Raw genomic sequence first — 19,967 nt, forward strand, 5'->3', positions numbered from 1 at the left:
CCAGAGATGGATGGTAGCTTTCACCAACTTCCTGGGCGAAAGGTAGAACGAGCTGGGCATCATTTTTCCACGATTCAACAGGGTTTTCCGCACCGTTGTTCCACAACTCCGGCAAACAATCATTTACCACGTCGATGATGCAAATTGTAGTCACCTGTTCCACCGATACGTTTACCCTTCGTGTGAGTGTGTGTGTCGTGTGAGTGTGAAGTGTTAGGATCCATTAAGGCTTTTTGAAGGGGGTGCCTTTAAAAACAGGTTCCCACATCGTTTTTCTTCCCCCCCTTCTTTGAGGAGTGGCGTCAAAATCATGTCAACAGTAAATCTAGCCCGAAAAGCTGTCGAAACCCGTATGGGCTGCGGCTTCTTCCGGAGCACTTAAGGACATCCTTTTTCTCGGAATGACACTTGTGCCGGCAAGCACCCGTTCGAGTGTGGTATGGGGGTGGTCGGGCGGTGTCGTGCGCACAAATGCCTAACATACTGTGTGACAGTGTATTTTTCCAGCCCACTTCCACCGATGTTGATTGTCACGCATCACGTGTCACGATTGTGAGACGCCGGCTCCCACGTCCGCTTTACGGCCACTTCACACGCGCTGCTTCCAAACCTTCGGGCGTTCGGGCTTGACTTGTAACCCGAAAGGATAAAACCGCCCGGAGGTGGAGCGCTTTTCGCCTTTTCCCGGGGAATATTTGTGCAAGCGTAAATAAATCGATTCCACTTGTGCTGCCAAATGCTCATGATCGTTTTTTTCTTCTTCACGGTATGCAGGTGATGGAGGGATGTTGAGGGAAACACAGCAAGAAAGTTGCTTCATTCGGTTCAACAGCTTTCGAGCGGATAGTTGGAAAAGCAACGGCAGGTGTTGGAAAAGGGAGAATCTCCATTGAAACAGAGCTCGATGGGATTCGTTGGCAGGGCCCTGGTTTTACCGAGAAAATGACTCTACCAGACGTTCGGAAAACCACAATGTCTTTGTGTGCGGCAAAAATCGCGACTCGCAGAAGTAACTTACTTTGTTTCATCCATTTCGCACGAGCTTATTCTTCCGTAACTAAAAAGAAGGAAAGAGGAAACCGTGTTCTGCTCGGCCGGAAAAGCAGCACAAACCAAAAGAGCGTGAAAATTTACAAATGCTCCGTTCGCACTGTCACACCTCGTGCGGACTCACTGACACCATTTCTTAAGCAACCTTCTTCGGGTAGAATTGAAGCGGAAACAGCTGGGCGTATGTGGAAACCGTGTTTCATCAGATGGTGCATAAGCTCGCGCTTGGGATATCCTTTCCCGGGGGATGGGAAGAATTTTCCCGAACTTCCGGTGTTAGCTGCAATAGGTTTTTTTTACCCCCGGCCAAACCCCGAGTGAGATATCGGTGACATCGGGTTCGATGTTCGATGCAGAGTTTCTCATCCGTTGCGAAAGAATACGAATGATTTGATTTGTTTTCCTTCCTTCGCCGACTTTCCTTTCGCCCTTCGGAAACGTCCACGTGTAACGGTATCGTTGCTCATTTACCGCACCGACGAGGCTTCAATTTCCGGTTCCGCATGGGGTGTTCTACTACCTTCGATTCTTTATCTTCCTATGTGGCATCCGCTTTAGATGAATATTGCAATCTTCGAGGTAACAGGAAGAAACCTTTCGCCGGATATGGCAACGTTTAGCTGGATTAGTTGCGACCTGGTTTAATCGGAAAAGCAGGAAGCTTCATATCTTTCCTCTTATACGCATGTTTGAGGAAGAAACATTTCAAATTGGTTGAATATTGATGACTCCGCAAAGTATTTTAGCTCCTTCTTATCACGGCATCTTGCGCTAAATAGCGAGAAAATGTGCCTTGACATCCATCCATTTGATTGTGTCACCAACCGTAGGTCCGGCTCACGTTGAGAACAATGCCGGAAGAAGGAACCCTGTAATGAACGAGATGAAAGGAAAAAGGCCCATCATTTCCTGTCCACGTGAATGCGAACCGGAACTGATGGATTTTGCGTTGTAATTAATTAACCATACTCTTAGCTATTTCCTGTAAGCTTGATGTTGTGCACGTAAAAAGAAAATAAGACGGTAAGCCGAGACACTTGCTAATGAACATTTGCCATGTCTCATCCTGCACTCAAGGAAGATAGGTTCAAAGAGTCCTCGGTTAAGCTAATCACACGGTACAAGATCCGGGGTTTGGTTTCTCAGAAGGCTTGAAAGACGGTTCACTCCGAACCGAGCTCTATTGAACGAAGCGGCGGAAAGATGAAACACGTCTTTTAATAAATCTTGCCATGCGATCGTGCAAAGGAGAGAAATATTTTATTAAAAGTACGTAAAACAATTTTTTAATATTTTAAAAAAATGTGGAAAGAGAATAAGGTAGAAACTAAATAAATAAAAACACGTCACTGCCTTTTGAAGAGAAAGAAAACACGTGAGCAAACATAAAAAGGAACGGTGGAAGTAATCTGATTTGTTCTTGTATTTTAATTTCAAGTAAGAATTGATAATGAAATGGGATAAAAAGATCTATTTTTGGATTTCCTTAAAATCTGTTTTGAAGCTGTTGCTTTGTCAGATTCAATTATTAGGTTAACATAGTGAGGAAATATCAACTGTATGAAAAGTGTTTTCTTTTTACTCTTAATAACTTGATGTATAGGAAATCAGACTTCCATTTCGTATATCCTGAGCCAGTTGAAAACGTTTTCTCTTCTCTTAAAATGTGGTAAATAAAGTAACACCATCAAAATTCAATTCCTACTCGCCCGTTGGCTTATCGTGCGTGCGTGTGTATCGAGGCATACAAATTGAAGCATAAAATAACAAACCCCCCAAAGGCAAGAAGAGAAAACCGTTACAGCCATCGGAGGTAAATGTAAACAGGAGCTACTCTTTTACCGATTTGCGGCGGTTCGTGCTTTCGTTCTTCGAACGGGAGCGAAAAAGAAATGATTTATAATTATTGCCACCATGGTCCTGACCTTCAGAACGTTCACCTCGCATTACCTTATGGCGGTGGGTTGAAAAGCGGGCACCTCAGCAAGCTGTGCCGAAAAGCGAGCTTTGACTTGGTCGACTTGGTGTTGCTTTTTCTTGCCCTCGTCCTGCCATTTGTGCCGGTAGTTGGTTCGGTTAAATGTAACGTGAATTCCGCACGTCACGTTCGTGGTTTGTTGAACGGAACCGAGCGCGCTCCATAACTGTGGTCGGAGGTTAAAATTTGTTTGCTTTGGAGTTGGTTGAAAAGTGCGGGATTTAAGGGATAAACACATTAAAGTAAATGACCAAAACTCCAAAATGGCGCCGGATTCGCTCAATGGATCGTCGAAGGCGCTTGAAACGGCTCCAGTTTTTTTCCTCGTGTTTGTACATAAGACACTTTACACCAGCGCTTCTCGGTTCGTTTGGCCATCGGATGGATCATCTTCACGTTCCTCCCAAACGATATGGCGATGGCCGGCGATACGTTGTGCGTGTGAGCGTTTGAGCCTTTCGGTAAACCTCGTTCATCATCCGGGGGGTGTTGAGAGAACGGAGTGATCCCGACACGTCTTCCGTTACTGATGGATTTTAACGCCTAGCAGTTTGTAAAAGCGTATCGCTGGTAAGGATTTAGCAGCTCACTTGCTGCTAGAAGACCTGGCTGGATCGATCGCCGGACGAGTCCAGATGGCACCCCGATGACTGAGTGGTGAGATTTTGAAAATTCTTCTAAGCCTTTTGACAAACGTTCGTCTGCCTCTCTGTCTTTCTCGGGCGATGACGTGCGGGAGGCCATGGTTGGCAAATTTCTCCTCCACTCTACCGGCGCAAACAACAAATCGGCAAACGACGTTCCCGAGCAGTCGGCAGAAGTAAAACGTTGTTGATTTAATCCTAGAATTACACTCGGGGCGAAGGGTACGGCAGGGGTGGTGAGGTGTGAAATTGATGCCTTTTGATGAGAAAAGATCACGGTTTTACAACATGAGCCAGGTTTTCGGGCTGACTGAACGACCATCAACAAAAGGGAAAAAATAAACAAACAGTCAGCGCCAAGGACGCTAATACCACGATCGTTTTCATTCTCCCACGACGACGTCGTATGTGTGTCACAAAATGGAGCAGAAACCCGCAGGGAAGGAGGCAAAGAATGGAGGCACGTGGACGAAAATGATTATGAGATGCTTGTCACATTCGGTGCGCGTGGTCTTAAAAGTAGCATTTTGTCGCCATTTCGCTGTCGAGACGACACAAAGCGGGTCGGGTAACGAATGGCGTTTGCACACAAGCACACACACACACACACGCCCGTGTCCCCGCCAGCAGCACACACGTCCGCAGGAGCTGCCATTTTAACGAAAGGACGAACGAAAAGGTCGATTGGAAGACACACATAATAAACCACCTTTGGCATCGTGCGGGCGAGAAGAAAAACCCTCGAGGCGGCTGGAGAAAGATTTTCCTTCGTTTCTGCCAACTGGTTTTTTTCCCCCCCATTTCCTTTTGGCCGCTTTTGTTGTTTGTTTGAATTATAGTTGTTGTTGCGGAGCGTGTTATTGTTCGCCGGTGGAAAATGGCATCGAGCAAACGAGATAAACATGATACGCGATAAATAGAAATGAGTCCTGCTGGCGGAAAGGCGGGAGAACGGAACGAAAGGAAAACCATCCCAACGGGGAGATATAATGATAATGAAACGGGCTGTTTGTTTGGCTGAGGATGATTGTGGATTATGTTGCAACCCATTCATTACGAGCTGCGAACGTCGTTCAGGAACCGGTATTCGGTTGGAGAAGAATTTCGTTTGGTTTTGAGGGATTGTTCTATCGTACCGTTGGGATCGGGAAGTAGGTGGTTTGTTTGCGGCGAAAAGAATGTGTTTTGCAAGATTGGTTGAGATTGCTGTGTTAAAGTATGTTGTATAGTTATTGGCAGCATCTTTTTATAAAATTCAAGATGTTGTTTTCCTCGAACAACAAATCGATAGATAATATAGTCGTTGAAGAATTGAAGAAGTATAACATCGTGTTTTACCAAGATGAATTCTCAAAATAATATATAATTTTTAAAGCATTTTTAAATTGACTCTGTTGAAGAAGTCTACAGATAAGGCAATATGAAGTGAACAAACGCCTAGTGTATTTAAGTTTGGTTTCGATCTCCACGCAGCAAGCGTGGAAATCTAAATGCAGTCTACACATTTTTACCGGAAGTTTAGCGGGAGTTTTTATGTATTAGAATGCGAGAAAAAGGAAGAAAGAATGTCCAAATCAGTATGGAAAAAGCATGAAATTCCCACTGGGCCTAGGATTTCGGTTTCCAGCGGTTCCGTACACAATACGAACGCGCACCCGATAGCCATCTAACGATAGTCTCATGAATTTCTATCAGTTCTTTTATTTGATTTTATCCGTTAGTGCGGTGCTGATGCGGAAAAAGAGTCGCTCGGATTTTTCTTTTATTATCCTGCCTGCCATTCCTGCCTGCGTTGTGTGGAGTTTTTCTTTTATTTCCGGACAGAGAATATGCGATTATACTCGTTGATGATATTCGATACTACGTACAGCACCCGTCTTTACGCCGCCCGGTTCTGGATTCCCAGCATCTCGCCCGGGATACGCTTTGAACTTTCCGCATCCGGGCAGAATCTGGCCCGCAACCTGCAGAACACACACACAAGCACACATACTCACAAAATTGAAAAAAAGAAGGCCTTCGGTACTATCTCAACAATTTGTTCGCTCTGATTCTTCTTTTGCATCCTTTCACGTTCGCGTGTTGTATCCCTAATTTGGCATCGTTTGCCATTTTTTCCCTCCGTTTTTTTCCCCCATCCCTCGTCCTTGTTTGCACCTGTCCAGCGTATCCGGAGTCGTTTGTATATCCTTCGATTGCTTGGCAAATAACACCGGCGGGCTGTTCCGAAATCGATAGGCGACTCTTTTGATAGGCGTACGGGGTTCGGTTGGTGGTTTTCCCATGGGACATCATAGGAGGCGAGGAACCAGAAACCACCTAAGCCTCGGTTCGAAATCACAGCCATCGACAAAAGACGTGGCCTAATGGGTTGGCTAAGAGAAGCAAATGGGCGCATACGGGCTGGGAAAAATGCGAATGTGGTCAAAGAGATGTGAATAAACAGGCACACGAAACGGAGCAGCTTGGGTGCAGCATACGACGAGTGCATTTAGCTCGCCATCAATAGCGAAGAAGAATAACTAAAGAAAAAAACAAATTGCCAGAGCTTCTGCAGTTACGCTAGAGTGGATTTTAAATTTGCTTGGAGATTTATCACCTTGGTATTGGAATTTATGGGAGAATTAATTGAATTGCACCACCCGTGTTGTTTGCAATGGAATGCAGCAGGTATTTTAAGGTTTATTTTTTCCCTGAAAGATGGCGGGGAATTCCTCACAAGTTCTTTCTTTCTCTTCAAACGTTGAGAATAAATAACGATGCTGAATTCCATACACATACCGAATAGCATACTTGACGGTTTAAGTAGAGTAAACAAGTATGAAACGAATGATACTTTAAAGCAAGGAGAGTTCAATATGAAAAATCTGATTGATGAAAGAAGAAGAAGAAGAATAATTAGAAAAAGAATAGTGGTGAGGAAAATGCAAAGAGCACAATTTTTAATTAAACATGCTAAGAATGCTTGGCTGCTCCTGATCGTCTCTCACTTGTTCATTCGAACTCGAGTGAAACTGTCTGTGTGTTTTTGTGTAAGCATCCTTCTGGACCGTGTTTGTGCTGTGTGCACTGACCCAGGAACTGCCTGCAGGTGACAGTTGCATACCGTTCCTTCCGGTGGCATCCCGCCGTAGTGGGCAAGCTTTTGTTTTTGCTTTTGCTTTCCAACTGCACAAGGATAACGCTTCGGGTCGATTTTACTGTGGCCTGAAGTGAAAGCAAAACCGCTTCCGAACGAGGTGGAATAATAGAGCAGCAACTTAAAAACTATCTCTCCCAGCATCCCCATCAACACGGTTTACAAACAACCCCTTCCCGCTTCTCTGCCGCCATCCCCCCTAGCCCGTCACAAACACACACACAAACCCGGGTCCCATTTCAGCCGGGGTGCTGCTAATGAGCGCTATCGTTATTACGCTGCAAACCGGGAAACCTACGCCGAGAAAAGGTGCCTGAACGCTGGGTTCAGCGACTTTCCCTGGGTCTGCTGTGGACGTCTCATTTACTCGGGGGCAAGATGAAGACGGTACGCGCAGAAGCTAATTGGGACGCTTCTTTCCGGTTCGGCGTAAATCTGGGCGAGCTTAACCGTTGCGGTATGCCTGGTGGTTTGTTTTCGATTCGGTGCAAAGTACATAACATCTACCCCGTACGGGACTGGGTTTTGTTTTTTCATAGCCCTGTCATGTAGGATCGTCAGATATCGTGTTCCGTGAACTAGAACGAGCGCATTTTGAGTGAAACGTGGCTTATGATGGACGTATTCTATGACCGCGTGAAAGTGTTAACATTTTGCTTCAATTTCTTGTAAAAAGTACTGGAAGTATATTGTTGTAAATAAACTTGTTGACAATATCACATATTTCCACAGAAAATTATATAAGTAATAAAAGCTTTAGTTTTAGTGCATAACGATTTGACGTTATCTCCACTTTTGACAGTAATTTAATTTTAAAGAAAGCTTGTAGTCTTTTCATTTCTTTCTCAGTAAATTCCATTTTGTTTGCGACGAACATAATGAAAATTGATTCAATCTGCACTGTCACGTTTAGTTTGCGCTCAACAAGGATTTTAACGTGTTAAAGTGACGATGTTTTATAAGAAGGTACTTGATGGAACAACGGTGGATTTCAAGTACTTGCTTGTAACGCCATGTAACAGCTCCCGCGTTAAAAGGGTGGCGATGAATTAGGATCACGTTAATTGAGCAGGATGTGTCAGGAATGTGTCTAAGCTTATTTTTAGATAGGTGGTAGGACTCCAAGGTCCTGTAAAAAGCTCCCAAGAGCCTAGCAACGTCTTTCTTCTCAACGTTTCCGACATTACAGTGTTCCCATTTTAAATTGCTTCAATTTTTCATCACAAATTCAAAATGTAATAGCTCTAGGATATTCTCTGAAACTTTGACCGAGTTATAAGAATTTTTGTTTTTTGGGTAAATTCAAAACGAAGCACAATAGTAAGCAATTCCATACCATCTGGTTATAAATAACGTTCTCAACGTGGCGCACCTTGACAAACGATTTGTGCTGCACTCGAGCGGACTCACGGACATTGATACTCCATGGTAAATCTCGTCTTCCTGTGGCGTAGGGACTCTATCAATCTTGTTGCTGCTTTGTGCAGGTAACCCACACCAAAAAGTGTATTTCTTTTCCACGGTCGTTTTTCCTTCGCTCAGCGAAAGCTTTTTGACAAACGGATGATCCGCAGTGCGGTCATCTGGCAGGGATGGACTTTTTGACGTGAAAAAACTGCTAAATCCGGTGCACTGGAACGGAATAGTAAACCGCTCACGTATCATTTGGTCGTTTCTGTGGCCAGGTGACGTTTCTTTGTCGACCGATGCACCGGTAACCTCTAAGTGAAGAAAGGTTGATGGGTTTGCATGCAATCAATCCGTTCTGGAAACATTATATTCTTTTGCATTGGAAATTTATGATGGCTTATGAAAGTACACCCCTGAACCTATCTCCCTTGCTGAACGTTAAAATTAAGATGGTTTTTGTAAGAGCAGGATTATTCTTTTCTTAAGTTTTCTTCAACTTTTGACGTAGAAGACAGTAACTAAAGATTTTCAACTTAGATGCTTTTATCTGACCATTCACTGAACACTAGCTACAGATGCTCCTTGGTATTATTGTGATAATTTGACAATGGAGACTTTGTACGCGATTTTAGACAAACGAAATTTATTACAAATTAACAATTATACTCTAGCCTATTTTCTATATTCGTTCTCAAAAGAAGGTTACTGAAAAAACCGCTCGAAATTTCCGAAGTTCAATTGGATTTCTTGTGATCAACCTTATCAAATGAGATATAACCTTCGTTAGTAAAAGTTTTTCCGCCATCACAGCCGATAAGATTACCTCCTCCCACACCTTCTAATGGCAGAAGGAAGGAAAGCTTTAGTCACTTTTGAATCGGAAAAGTTGTTCCCGCCACTTTCTCCAATCTCCTCCCACATTCATCATTGATCCATCATCCGTGTAAGGCTTCATAAATCATCCAGCATATTTTTTGTCTTACTCTGTGCTTGGAAGTTTGGCTCACAACTTCTGCTGGAATTTCCGAGCGGGAATATCTTCGGTAAGGACCCCCTCCCCCTCACTGGCAGCCGATGGCATGATGCGCCCTCCTCCGCACAGCAGGAAACACCTGGAGTAGTGTCGTTTTGTGGGCAAGCTTAATTAGTCATTCTTTCGAGTGAAGTTGTCTTCCTTCTGCCTGCGGCGTCGAAATCGTTTGGAGGCTTTTTACAGTCACGAGCGTGCCCCGGGCGAACGATCCAACGACGAACGAGGAGCCGGTGCCACATGGAAAATCCGGTCAAAACGCTGATGAATATTTATGATGAGTTCAACTTATCAAGCCTGCTTGCCGGCTTTACCTTTAGCGTTGTGCTCGGCGAGAAAAAACACAAACGCGACACACCAATCGTTTTTCTTGCCGCTCAGGGTTGGCGTTAGTCATTTCTTCGCCTCGTCTATCCTTGGGCAAAGGCGGGAAAATTAATCACCGCCAGAAAGAATGGCACTGCAGAACGATCGATATGAATGATTAGCTTCGGTTTCGTTTCGCCTCGAAAATCAGAGCAAGCCAGTAAAATAGGGATAACGTGACAGAATGCATCACTCCCGGTTCGCCTTCTGCATCAAGACTGAGGAAGGTTTAATAGGATCAGTCTTCGAGGAATTAGTCGTCTAAGAACAATATATTTTAATTTAATGAAAATAACAGAATTTAATTTCATTCGCTTGTTAATTTTTTTTCTACAAGCTGTTCAAAGAAGCCACCCAAATAATCCTTTGCAAGATTCAGTGAACAAGCAAACATATTCAGAAAACAGATCAATATTTGTTTGAGGAACAGCATCGCTCTATCGATCCACGTGACCTGAAAAACATTCCGGTACATAATAACCGGATTTCAAAAGAGAAGCGCAGATACGAACATATAAATGAATTGTTAACAAGGGTTCACCCATCGTTCTTTTTGTTTCATGTCTGTACCGAAAAGCCTTTCGTTCAACTTTCCGTTTCATCTTTGAATCTGTTTGTTGCTTTTGTGTGTTGAACTGGCGGACGACGCAGCCATTTCGTTCGTCGGTTGCCGTCGGTGCCAAAGTTTCCCCATTGACGGTTCAAAAGGGCATGTTCGGAAGTGACCCAAAAGATGCCCACAAGACATCACCTCAAATCCTTCCACCTCGGTAAACATCAGTAAAACAAAGGAATCGTCCGTCGTTTCGGCAGTAGGTCTACTGGATGCGCTTAGCTATATCGCTGGAACAGGAAAAGTTTTGAATCTTAAAACAGCTGTCTTTAGTATATGGCCTACTTTTCACAGCCTAAATCCATTCTTCTTCTTTTTTCCTGTAGTAAATCTTGCCCTAAGATTAATTTGAGGGCATCCTGGAAACGTTTTCTGAATTTTAACGATCATAAGATCCTTTTCCTTAATGTTCTTGGTCGATTGGTGGGGTATCCAATTTTTCTTACTTCCTTTCGTGATTGATGTTGCCAGCCGTATGTATCGTGATGAAACTGTGTTAACAAAGCCATCTATTTAAACAAAGCTCCCTTACTCATCGTTGTGCAATTTGGCCAAGCGAAAATCTACTTGCGGCTTTATTAACTTCCTCTTTCGATTGATCTTCCGATTGGATTTGCAAACGACTGAACCGGGACTTCGCTTATATGACTCCCGGAAGAATGATTACATCAATATCATGTTCGTGTGATAGCTTTATGATAAAGTGAACTGGTCCGGGTGGGTGAAATTGTTCCTCCGAGGGTTCGCGGAATTCTTCGTTGCTTAGGGAGCTTTGGGAATTGCTGAACAAATCGCTTTCAGAGTCTCGGAAAGAGCCTCGCGTTTTCAATGAACGTGGACGCCGACCCGATTGGAAGGGGTACCGGGAAACTCCAGCACGAGACTCGATGTTGCTCCTGATGTCACTTTGGGAATTTTCACAAAATCATTTTGCGCTCGATGGCGCTGTGTCACCCTGATGGTTTCATTTTTATGCTAATGATTATGCTGTATTAAGCTGTATCATAATTCATCTCGACATCTCGCATTCGACGCGCTCTGTGTGTGTGTGCCGTCGCGTCGTGTTGTCATCTTTTTTTTTCCTCCCCACGGTTCCACGGTTTGGTCACAGTGGAAGTCCCTGCCAGTGTAGAGCGAGAGCGAGGACAAATGGCGCAGCATATTACATTATTCGGAAGCATGTGGCACGAAATTATAATAACTTTACGAGATATGAATAACGCTACACGAGGGAATAGCTTTCTTCATCATGCTCTATCATGTTTCCGGGTCGTCGACGGTTCTCGATATTATCTCTTGGGCATGAGTATGCAAATATTATAAAATAATTGATACGTTTGTAGCATTCAAAAGCTCGTAACTCTTCGGTTTTATATATTACAGCAATTCTTCCGCAATGAGAAGCGATTAATGCGACGAAATGGGATAAGACATTCAGAAACAACTAAAAGAACATTGAATCATCTGAGCTATGAGGAAGCAGCTTATAGCTTTAACAATTGGTATTTAAATTTGAATCATCTGGAAAGTTTTTTGGCAATGCATCTTTCAATCTGATCTGGTTGTGTGCAGAATCAAATTATAAATAGATTTATACCAACCAGACAAACAATACATTTTTTCAAACAATGCTTTCACTTTCTTAATTTTAAATTCATTTTTTTTCAAATTTACTGTAAGCTCCAAACTTTCAGTAAAATTAATAAACAGGTATTCCAAATATTCCGTTTTTAAACTAACACTGCGCAATCCAATTCCTTATCAACCGTAGCATGGAAAGCAACATCTTGTGGGAGTGAGAAGTGGAAAAGCAGTACAAGTGTTGAATGAACAAACACAATACACTCCAATATCTCCGCCTAGGGGTGAAGCATTACATGAATGCATGTTTTCAATGGTTATTTTGTGTAGCATTTATTTCTACATGCGTAAAGTTTATTTACAAAGTGGCACGTGGTGGTAATGTAACGGCCAAACAACCAAGGTTGTCACAAGATTGATCTTGGTCATGTCTCGCTGTCAACATGACAACTGACATGATGAGTCTTGAACCACACAGGTATAAACAGGTAGGACTAATAGCGTCAGCTTTTGCTGTCCAAGTTGACGCGTTTTTTCAGAAGCAAAACAAATTGTAAACCGAGGGCGTTTGCTGTGCGAGTAGTGATAATAATCCGAAATATTTCCGAAACACTAGTGTTTGCCTGTGTAGTTTTCTGCTTGTGACTTCCTTGAAAAGAAAAGGAAATCGAAATGGCTATAAAAGGGTGCTGTTCAGTGGTGAAATACCTTGTGGTGCTTGTGAATTTATTGTTTTGGGTAAATATCCCAACAATCATACTTACTTTTGGACATTCAATGTAATGAAATATGGAGTAATGGATTGTTTCGATGTAGGTTGTCGGATTTCTGATCGTTTCGCTGGCCATCTGGATGCTTTCCGACCCCACCTTCCTGATTTCCATTACCCAAAACGAAACGCACTACTTGATTGCATTGTACATCTTTCTTGCCGTTGGTGGGCTGATGCTAGTCGTTGCATTTTTTGGCTGCTGTGGTGCATTTAAGGAATCTCAATGGATGCTTACATCGGTAATGGTTAACAATCTTGTAGCCCATGTTGAATGAAAATGAATATTAAGAAATGGGGTTTGCTCTTCCGTACACCACCCTCTTCGTAGTTTTTCTGTTGCCTGCTGATGGTGCTCGTGGCTGAGCTGGCTGCCGGTGCCTGGGCGTTTCAAAATTCCGACAAGTTGGACAATGTGGTGCGTTCGGCTGTAAAAGAAGCGGTGCAGACCCAATACGGCATCATTCCGACGCGCACGGAAACATTGGACGCCTTCCAAAAACACGTATGCATCACTAAGCTAGGCTTGCTAATATTCTATAATAATACAAATTATTCATTCAGTACAAGTGTTGTGGTGCGGAAGGGCCAAATGATTGGAAGTCCAGTGCTTTTAATAACGTAGAGCGTCCGACACCTAGCATCGAGATTTCCAATCAACCGTCGAACTACAAGGTCCCGGAAACATGCTGCGTGCCCAATATCTCTTCGGAAGAATGCAAAAGAGCAACACAGATGCATCTCGTGGCATCGAAAACGGAAGATGCACATATATTTTCGGACGTGAGTAGAATTATTTTCTTACGAATAAGTGTTCATGTTCGTGCGAACATCTTGGGTTTACTCTTCTGGTAACGCCCTATCATGAACATGTGTGCCGCTTTGAACGGCGTGGCAGACGTCATCTCGCATCGGTTCGGCATTTCTCGCCTATTCCAATGGGACATGTTCATCGAAGAAATATGTGACCAGGGGCCTCATCGCTTTATGCCTTGGGGCAATACATTGTTCTAAAAATAGTACCTTGATCTAAGATTGCTTACATGGAGTACTCATGTCTGTAACGCCTTGGTTGAACGTGGGACTGAGATGAACTGCCGTCACTGTCTCGCTCTCAATTATTAATCCCTTGTCGATTTCTTGTTTTATAATTTAATTTCTCTCCACCTGTTTTTCTAGGGGTGCATGGATAAAGTGGTGAAAGCAATAAAGGAAAACGTGAAACTGATCTGTTATGTAGGGGCCGCGATTGTGGCCATCGAGCTGCTGACACTGATACTCTCCCTTTTACTCTGCTGCGCTATACGCAGGAACGATAACTATAAACACTAAACGAAGCGAACGACGATCGTGCAACACATTTTTCTACGTACATATTCATATATTCGTATATTTACTAATCGATTCGTAGATCTGTTTTCATACGATAACATAACACTAGCCATGACAAAGCTTATTTTACGTTAAATACTTACTTTTGCCATTGAAATGAATTAGTATAATCATAAATTTTAACCCAACGATCGACCCAACGACCGCGTGGTCGACGTAATGAGGAATCCCAAACCAAATATAGCAACATATTTGATAATCAGAATATGCTTATTTGATTGAACGAAGGTTGACATACGCATGCCTATAAAATGAAAAGAATTAGTGCATTGTCTAGCTGGATTTACTTAAGAAAAAACAAAAAAAAAAAAACAAAACACATTCATCGACAACAATGACAGAAATGAGACAATGAAGGTTCTCGCATGAATTTTAAATTTAATCGTATACTTATAATTATATATTGTACACCAATCTCGTATCACGTCGTAGTGCAGCTGAATTTTACAGCCTGTAGTTTGTTACCACTGTATTTTAAAACAAATGGTTTCTTTCGGGTATTTCAAATGAGATAGTGGACGTAGCCACAAAACACATTCTCCGTACAAAACGAGCGAGCGATTAATCTCATTGCAAAGTAGATAAATGTCCTGACGTACATGTGTTCTTAACGGCGTAAGAAGAATAAATATTTATTTTGTATGAATTTACACGATACGTGGTTAGTTTTTTCGATACAACTTCTTACATGTTGAAACATCCGAAACTGATTTAAATGTAGTTTTTTGGGTGCATTAAGCTAAGGGAGGGTTAATATATTCTAGTTAAGTGTATTGAGATAAGTGTCAATTGTATTCGTTGTTGATTTGTATCTTCCCGTCCTGCAATAACATGCATCTTCCTATTGGGTGATTAAGATTTGTGATGCTTTTGAAATTCTACCATCGTAATGTTACCAGTATGTGGCAATGTCATCTGCTTTGTTCCGAGGTAGTCATCCGCATTGCAGGCTTGAAATAATATTGTCTGCATGTCGAAACACGAATTCGAGATCCGACGAGTTCTTTGCTTGTATCACTTGTCAAGTCAATTTACTTCCAACGGATCCCTGCCAGTAGCGTTAAAAGTTTATCGCTATCTTGCATAGAAGCGTCCCTCGTTCACGCTGGATCGGGTTCCCACGTTAACTGTCCTACTTCATCGTTCGCCTGCCGAGGTGTCGTCTTTCCCCGTTGCGAGGTTACGCTTGGTGCAAAATTTATCCGGACATGCTTCCTCGTTTAGGAGGGGTGTTCGTTTCATTTTGGACTTTCTTGGTGTATTTTTACACCGAACTGTAAAGTTGGCGTATCATTTTTCCCTAGAGCACCGTCGTACAGTGAGTTGGGTTGAAAAGAAAATGACGTTAAGCCGAAAACCCTCGCGCCGACCCCGGCCCAGACCAGCCCAACGCAATGAAACTGATGTCCGTTTTTTTGTTGTTGTTGCTATACGGAGTCACGGGTAAATCTCGGTTGGCCTTTATCGAAAGCCTTTACGAGCGTTTGGCTCCATTTTCTTCATCCAGGGACTTTCGGTCCGCTTGCCTCTGTACCCTCGCTGCGATCCTTTTGACATCGCCACGAAATCGGGCCAAACGAAATGGACCCATAAATTAGATTATGCAGTCACCAAAGGAGCGCCTAAAGGGGATTTCCATGCTCCCACAACGGGAAGGAAAAACGCACCAGCGTACACCTTTATCCGGTAGAGCGTAGTTTAATGTTTATTTTCACGCGAATTCTTCCAGGGCGAATTTAGCGGCTTGATGAAGTGATAGATTAATGTGTTGCCGGCGCATCATAAAACTGATTCCTTTCGACGTTTGGCGGAGTAACCTCCCGTTTGTAACCTTAATGTTTCAATAGATTATTAAAAAATTTTTTGTTCAGATAAATGAATAGCTAATGGAAAAGAATTTCGTGAATGAGGCTTAAAACCACTTAACTCACGATAAAAAGAACCATGTTATGTTAAATTTGTACCCTCTGTTGCATTTGTGTTATCCCTGGAGTGCGTGAAAAATATGATCATCCGAAGCATGTTCGCCACGCAGACGGTATTACATAATAATCCTTTTATGGATTCCAACGCGTCCCGGTGTCGGGTTCGTAGCACTCTCCTTCTGCGTCCTCCCCCCCAAAAAATGGCGTCGGTCAACATCTGCGCGCATGCAGCCGGTCGAGGGTAACGTTGGTGCGCGTCATTAAAAATTCCAACCATGTTTACATTCCCAGGACTTTCCCTTTCCCCCAGTGGCGACGACGGCGCGGTCAGCGAACGATTCATTTGTGGAATTTATGCAGCGAACGCCAGCTCGCCAGGAAGGATCGCCCGGAACTTTCGCTCTTGAGCCTAGCGTTGGCGTTAGAATGTTGATGTGCTACGATTATCCAACTGACGCGTCCTTTTTGCGTTTCGGGTCGGTCAACAAACTCGCCCGGGGGTGGTCACCATTCCGCCATCGCCGCCGCTGGATGGGTTTAATGTTCTCAAACACGTAATTTGAATTTCATATTAACATTCACCTTCACATTCGATGTACAACCGAGCACCAACGACGAGTCCAATCCAGTCACTTTAAGCCGGTCAAGCCCCTTGAAGTTGCCATTTTCGGTTCGAGGCAGATCATCGAGGGAACGTGCGGACCAAAAGAGGTTCGCATTTTTGCGCTTGTCCATTTTCGCATCCATTTTTCCCAAGCATAGGACGATGCTATTTTTCATACATTGACGAGTGCAGGTTGGAAGGGAACACGATCAGCATAACCATCGTCTGTATTGGGGGTTTGTGCCAACAGCAACACACAGAATTGTGTTCACAATGGACTTCTGGCCGCGGGGAAAGCATGCCACCAGTAGAAGAGAAGGTAGCCAGTGCTGCGGAGGAAAATAATAAAAGCCAACTATCCCTCCGGAGGATCTACTTGCCAAACAAACCCCAGGTATCAGGTGTTTGCACAGGGAAGGATTCAAGCTTAAGCAAAATGTGTTATGTGTGTGGGTGTGTGTGTGTCGGTCCGGGGGGGGGGGGGGGGGGGGGGGGGAACAAATTTTAATCATCATTCGAAACGTCTCTCCTCGCTGCCAAACCCTCGCCCTTGTGCAAACAACAGCGAGAGAAAGGTATTACTAACAGGAAAAACGGGAACAGAAGTCGGTAAGGATAGCTGCTGATTGTGGGATAAAGGACTCGTCTGACCGCAATGCATACGTGATGTTAGTGGATTTGTGCTCTTGTTTGCGTGTGTGTGAGCGGAAAAGAAGCCAGGATATCGTTTCGTTGGAAAAGGATAACGCGTGTGTTCAACTTTCCTCATCCGGGAAACACCTTAGCAATTGTCCGTCCCCGGTGGCTTCTGATGAGCGATTGAAGGGAAATCTTTTGGGGAATGTACCAGTGTGTACGGTTCCTCGGTTTAATTCGTCTATTAGTTTCCCAAATGAAATACCCTGGCCAGGAGGTTTTTACATGATGAACTGCAGGTTCGGTGTTCTGTTAGCACTTTGTTTGCGAGCGGTTTATCCGTTCAAGCGTGCTTAATTTCGAACCAACCAGATAAATAAATCAACATGTAGAGCTGCGTTTCCATGCGAAATAAAAACGGAAAATCCTGTTACAGGGAAAAGAGGATTTGCCTGTTGGGCTAATCTTTATCTTCATTTTGTGGGAGTGAAGCCATTTCCTCTGGTTCTCTCCGCTACTCGAGAGCTCAAGGGAATAGCCTAAATCCCTTCGACCAGTTTTTGTTCAGGGTTGTTAGCAAAAAGTCGTATAACCACACGCCGCACAGTGGCTTTAATTGGGTTCCAAACGAGCCAACATCAACTTAATCATTTATGCTGTTTATAACGTATTTTTTTCGTTTTTTGAATAATGAACTTCCCCAAAAGCACAAGCGTTGTGTTATAAATCAATTTTTCAAATGTCGCCAATTTCCACTTGGTGCGCCGTGAGAAAAAGGGAAAGCGCTCCATGGGAATTGAAATGTGGAAACGAAATTACTTTCCATTCATTGAATTTCCCCGCTCCTCGCACCAGAGGGGAGCCCTGAATTAATTATCGCGCTGCCGAAACCTTCTCGCAAAAGGTCTTCGCGACGGTAAAGGTTGGTTTTGGCGCAAAAGCATTTTTTTCGTGAGGTAAAAAGTTTGAAGTGAACCAGCTGGAACGGGCTTCCCCGGACGGTGGCTAATCGCCGCCAGCGGTGGTGGCCATTTGGTGCCCGGGAGTACCAAATTATCACCGGACGATGCAAATCACATGAACATGGAACAGAGGAATGAAAATTGAATTTCGCCTGAAAGTTTCGAGTGTGCTTGTGTTGGTTTTTCGTACGGCTTTCGAATGTTGTTAACTTTGTTTTCAGCGAAGAAAAGTTGTTAAATAGTTTTTTATTTCACTCTCGTTTGTTTCTCAAACTTCCGATGTGCTTCGTTTAAATTACCCTTGTGCAATGCATGAGCGGTATGAAGGAATCGCGCATGTTGGGAAAGCGAACCAAACGGAAACGGAACTACCGAGAAACTACACTCGAAAAAACCACTAACCTCCGATTCGGAGAAGGAACTACAAAAAACTCATTTTAATTTAATTTTCCCCCATTGGAAGTAGAAACCCCGGGGCCATGTTGGCCACGTCGGACGAAGTTGAATCCAAATCCAAAAAGGTAAGCAATAAACGCCTTTTCACCGTTCGCTTTCGATTTTCGTCGATCCGTTTGGCTCTTAAAAGCGCACCGGAGAAATGAGTCCCGATGAGATCGATGATTCGATAGGCGAAAGGATCCGGGAAGCACCGTCGGAATGAAGCGAAAAGTTCCAATGAAATTATCATCAACCTTTCAGCTGCTAAATGCTGGCCACAAACCCCGTTTCCCCGGTGCAGCTATTTTGCTTCGGTCCGTTTCTCGCACAAGTGAATTGAAAGCTCGGCGAATAGTTGATCAAATATTTACGATCCTTCCGCGTGGCATCGTCTGAAAGCGTATTGCACGGGGAAAAAAGGTTGCGTAAAGGATGCAAAACGAACAAACCAAATCATCGGATGAACGCAGTAGGCAACACAATTACGCGGGAATACCGGTGCTAGCTAATGGGAACTGGTTGGAGTTGCTCAAATCTCGGCTCTGGCAAATATACGAGTGTTGTTTCTGGCAGCTTTATTTATTGAACCATCATGAATGGCAGAGATTCAGATAAATTTAGTATGATTTTAAAAACGATCAGAGATTAACAACAGTAATGGGAAAGCTTTCCAACATTTAAAACATCAACTTCCTCAACCTGTTCTTGGATGAGGAAACTAAATGAAAGCTTCCGTCAGTCAACCAAACAAAACTTTAATCCGGAAGAATTCTCCTCCCGTTTGTCACATACTTTATGACAGCTCGGTGTCCTGGGACGGAATGACAAACAAACACATACGGCAATCAAGGTGCGCCTTGTGAGGGAAACGCACGAGTTCACGTGAATCGCTCCAGCTCGCAGCTCCAATGTACTTCCTTTTCCCCCCCCAGGAAGACACACCGAGCTGATTTGATGGGTAATGTGTGTCTTTGTGTTTGTGAAGAAGCGAAAGTGGAAAGGAATAAGGATCTGGTGGAGGTGAAGAGACGCCCGCGCAGATCTACGACCGAAATGGGACAATGAAATTTTTGTGTCGCATCATTTCCATCGCGCGCAGGAAAAACCCCGGTCGCATGTCAGTGTCTTAGTGTGCATAACTCTTGCGTTTATCCTTCAGAGTGCTTTTTACACCCGCTGTGGCAGCGATATATAGCGAATTACGTGAAAGACGGAGCCTCGGTTGATGGGAAAGCTGACGGTGTTTCTGCTTATATACTTTTATTTACTTGTTACTTGTTATTCTGTAAGGTGGCTTATTTTCATACCGTACAGGAGGCAGGGGTTTGTTTTAAATAGAGAAGAGTGCTTCATTTTGATTGTAATCCTTCTTAGAACACCATTGTAAGGAAATGGTAAATAAGAATTAATTATATTTGAATGTAGGAACA

General features: G+C 43.5%; 1 protein-coding gene across 2 annotated transcripts; it reads left to right on the top strand.

Annotated features, from left to right (window-relative positions):
• Positions 1 to 12,343: 12,343 nt before the first annotated feature.
• On the top strand, positions 12,344 to 14,624 carry LOC131272536 (tetraspanin-2-like). 2 transcript variants are annotated; one of them, XM_058274294.1, is made up of 5 exons: positions 12,344 to 12,549; positions 12,628 to 12,822; positions 12,912 to 13,085; positions 13,145 to 13,363; positions 13,760 to 14,624. In XM_058274294.1, the coding sequence occupies exons 1-5, from the start codon at positions 12,484 to 12,486 to the stop codon at positions 13,910 to 13,912; spliced, it is 807 nt and encodes a 268-aa protein (XP_058130277.1). In that variant the 5' UTR covers positions 12,344 to 12,483; the 3' UTR covers positions 13,913 to 14,624. The 2 variants fall into 2 exon arrangements, with proteins under 2 accessions (XP_058130277.1, XP_058130278.1); XM_058274295.1 differs by having other exon boundaries at positions 12,444 to 12,549; positions 12,607 to 12,822.
• Positions 14,625 to 19,967: the final 5,343 nt, after the last annotated feature.

This window comes from Anopheles coustani, chromosome 3, assembly GCF_943734705.1.
Source record: "Anopheles coustani chromosome 3, idAnoCousDA_361_x.2, whole genome shotgun sequence".
In the NCBI taxonomy this organism is placed as follows: domain Eukaryota; kingdom Metazoa; phylum Arthropoda; class Insecta; order Diptera; family Culicidae; genus Anopheles; species Anopheles coustani.

Bases quoted from the DNA above. Each gene is read 5' to 3' on its own strand.
- LOC131272536 (XM_058274294.1), top strand. From the start codon at position 12,484: ATGGCTATAAAAGGGTGCTGTTCAGTGGTGAAATACCTTGTGGTGCTT. The intron at 12,550-12,627 runs GTAAATATCCCA...GTTTCGATGTAG, and splicing joins TTGTGAATTTATTGTTTTGG to GTTGTCGGATTTCTGATCGT. The intron at 13,364-13,759 runs GTGAGTAGAATT...CTGTTTTTCTAG, and splicing joins ATGCACATATATTTTCGGAC to GGGTGCATGGATAAAGTGGT.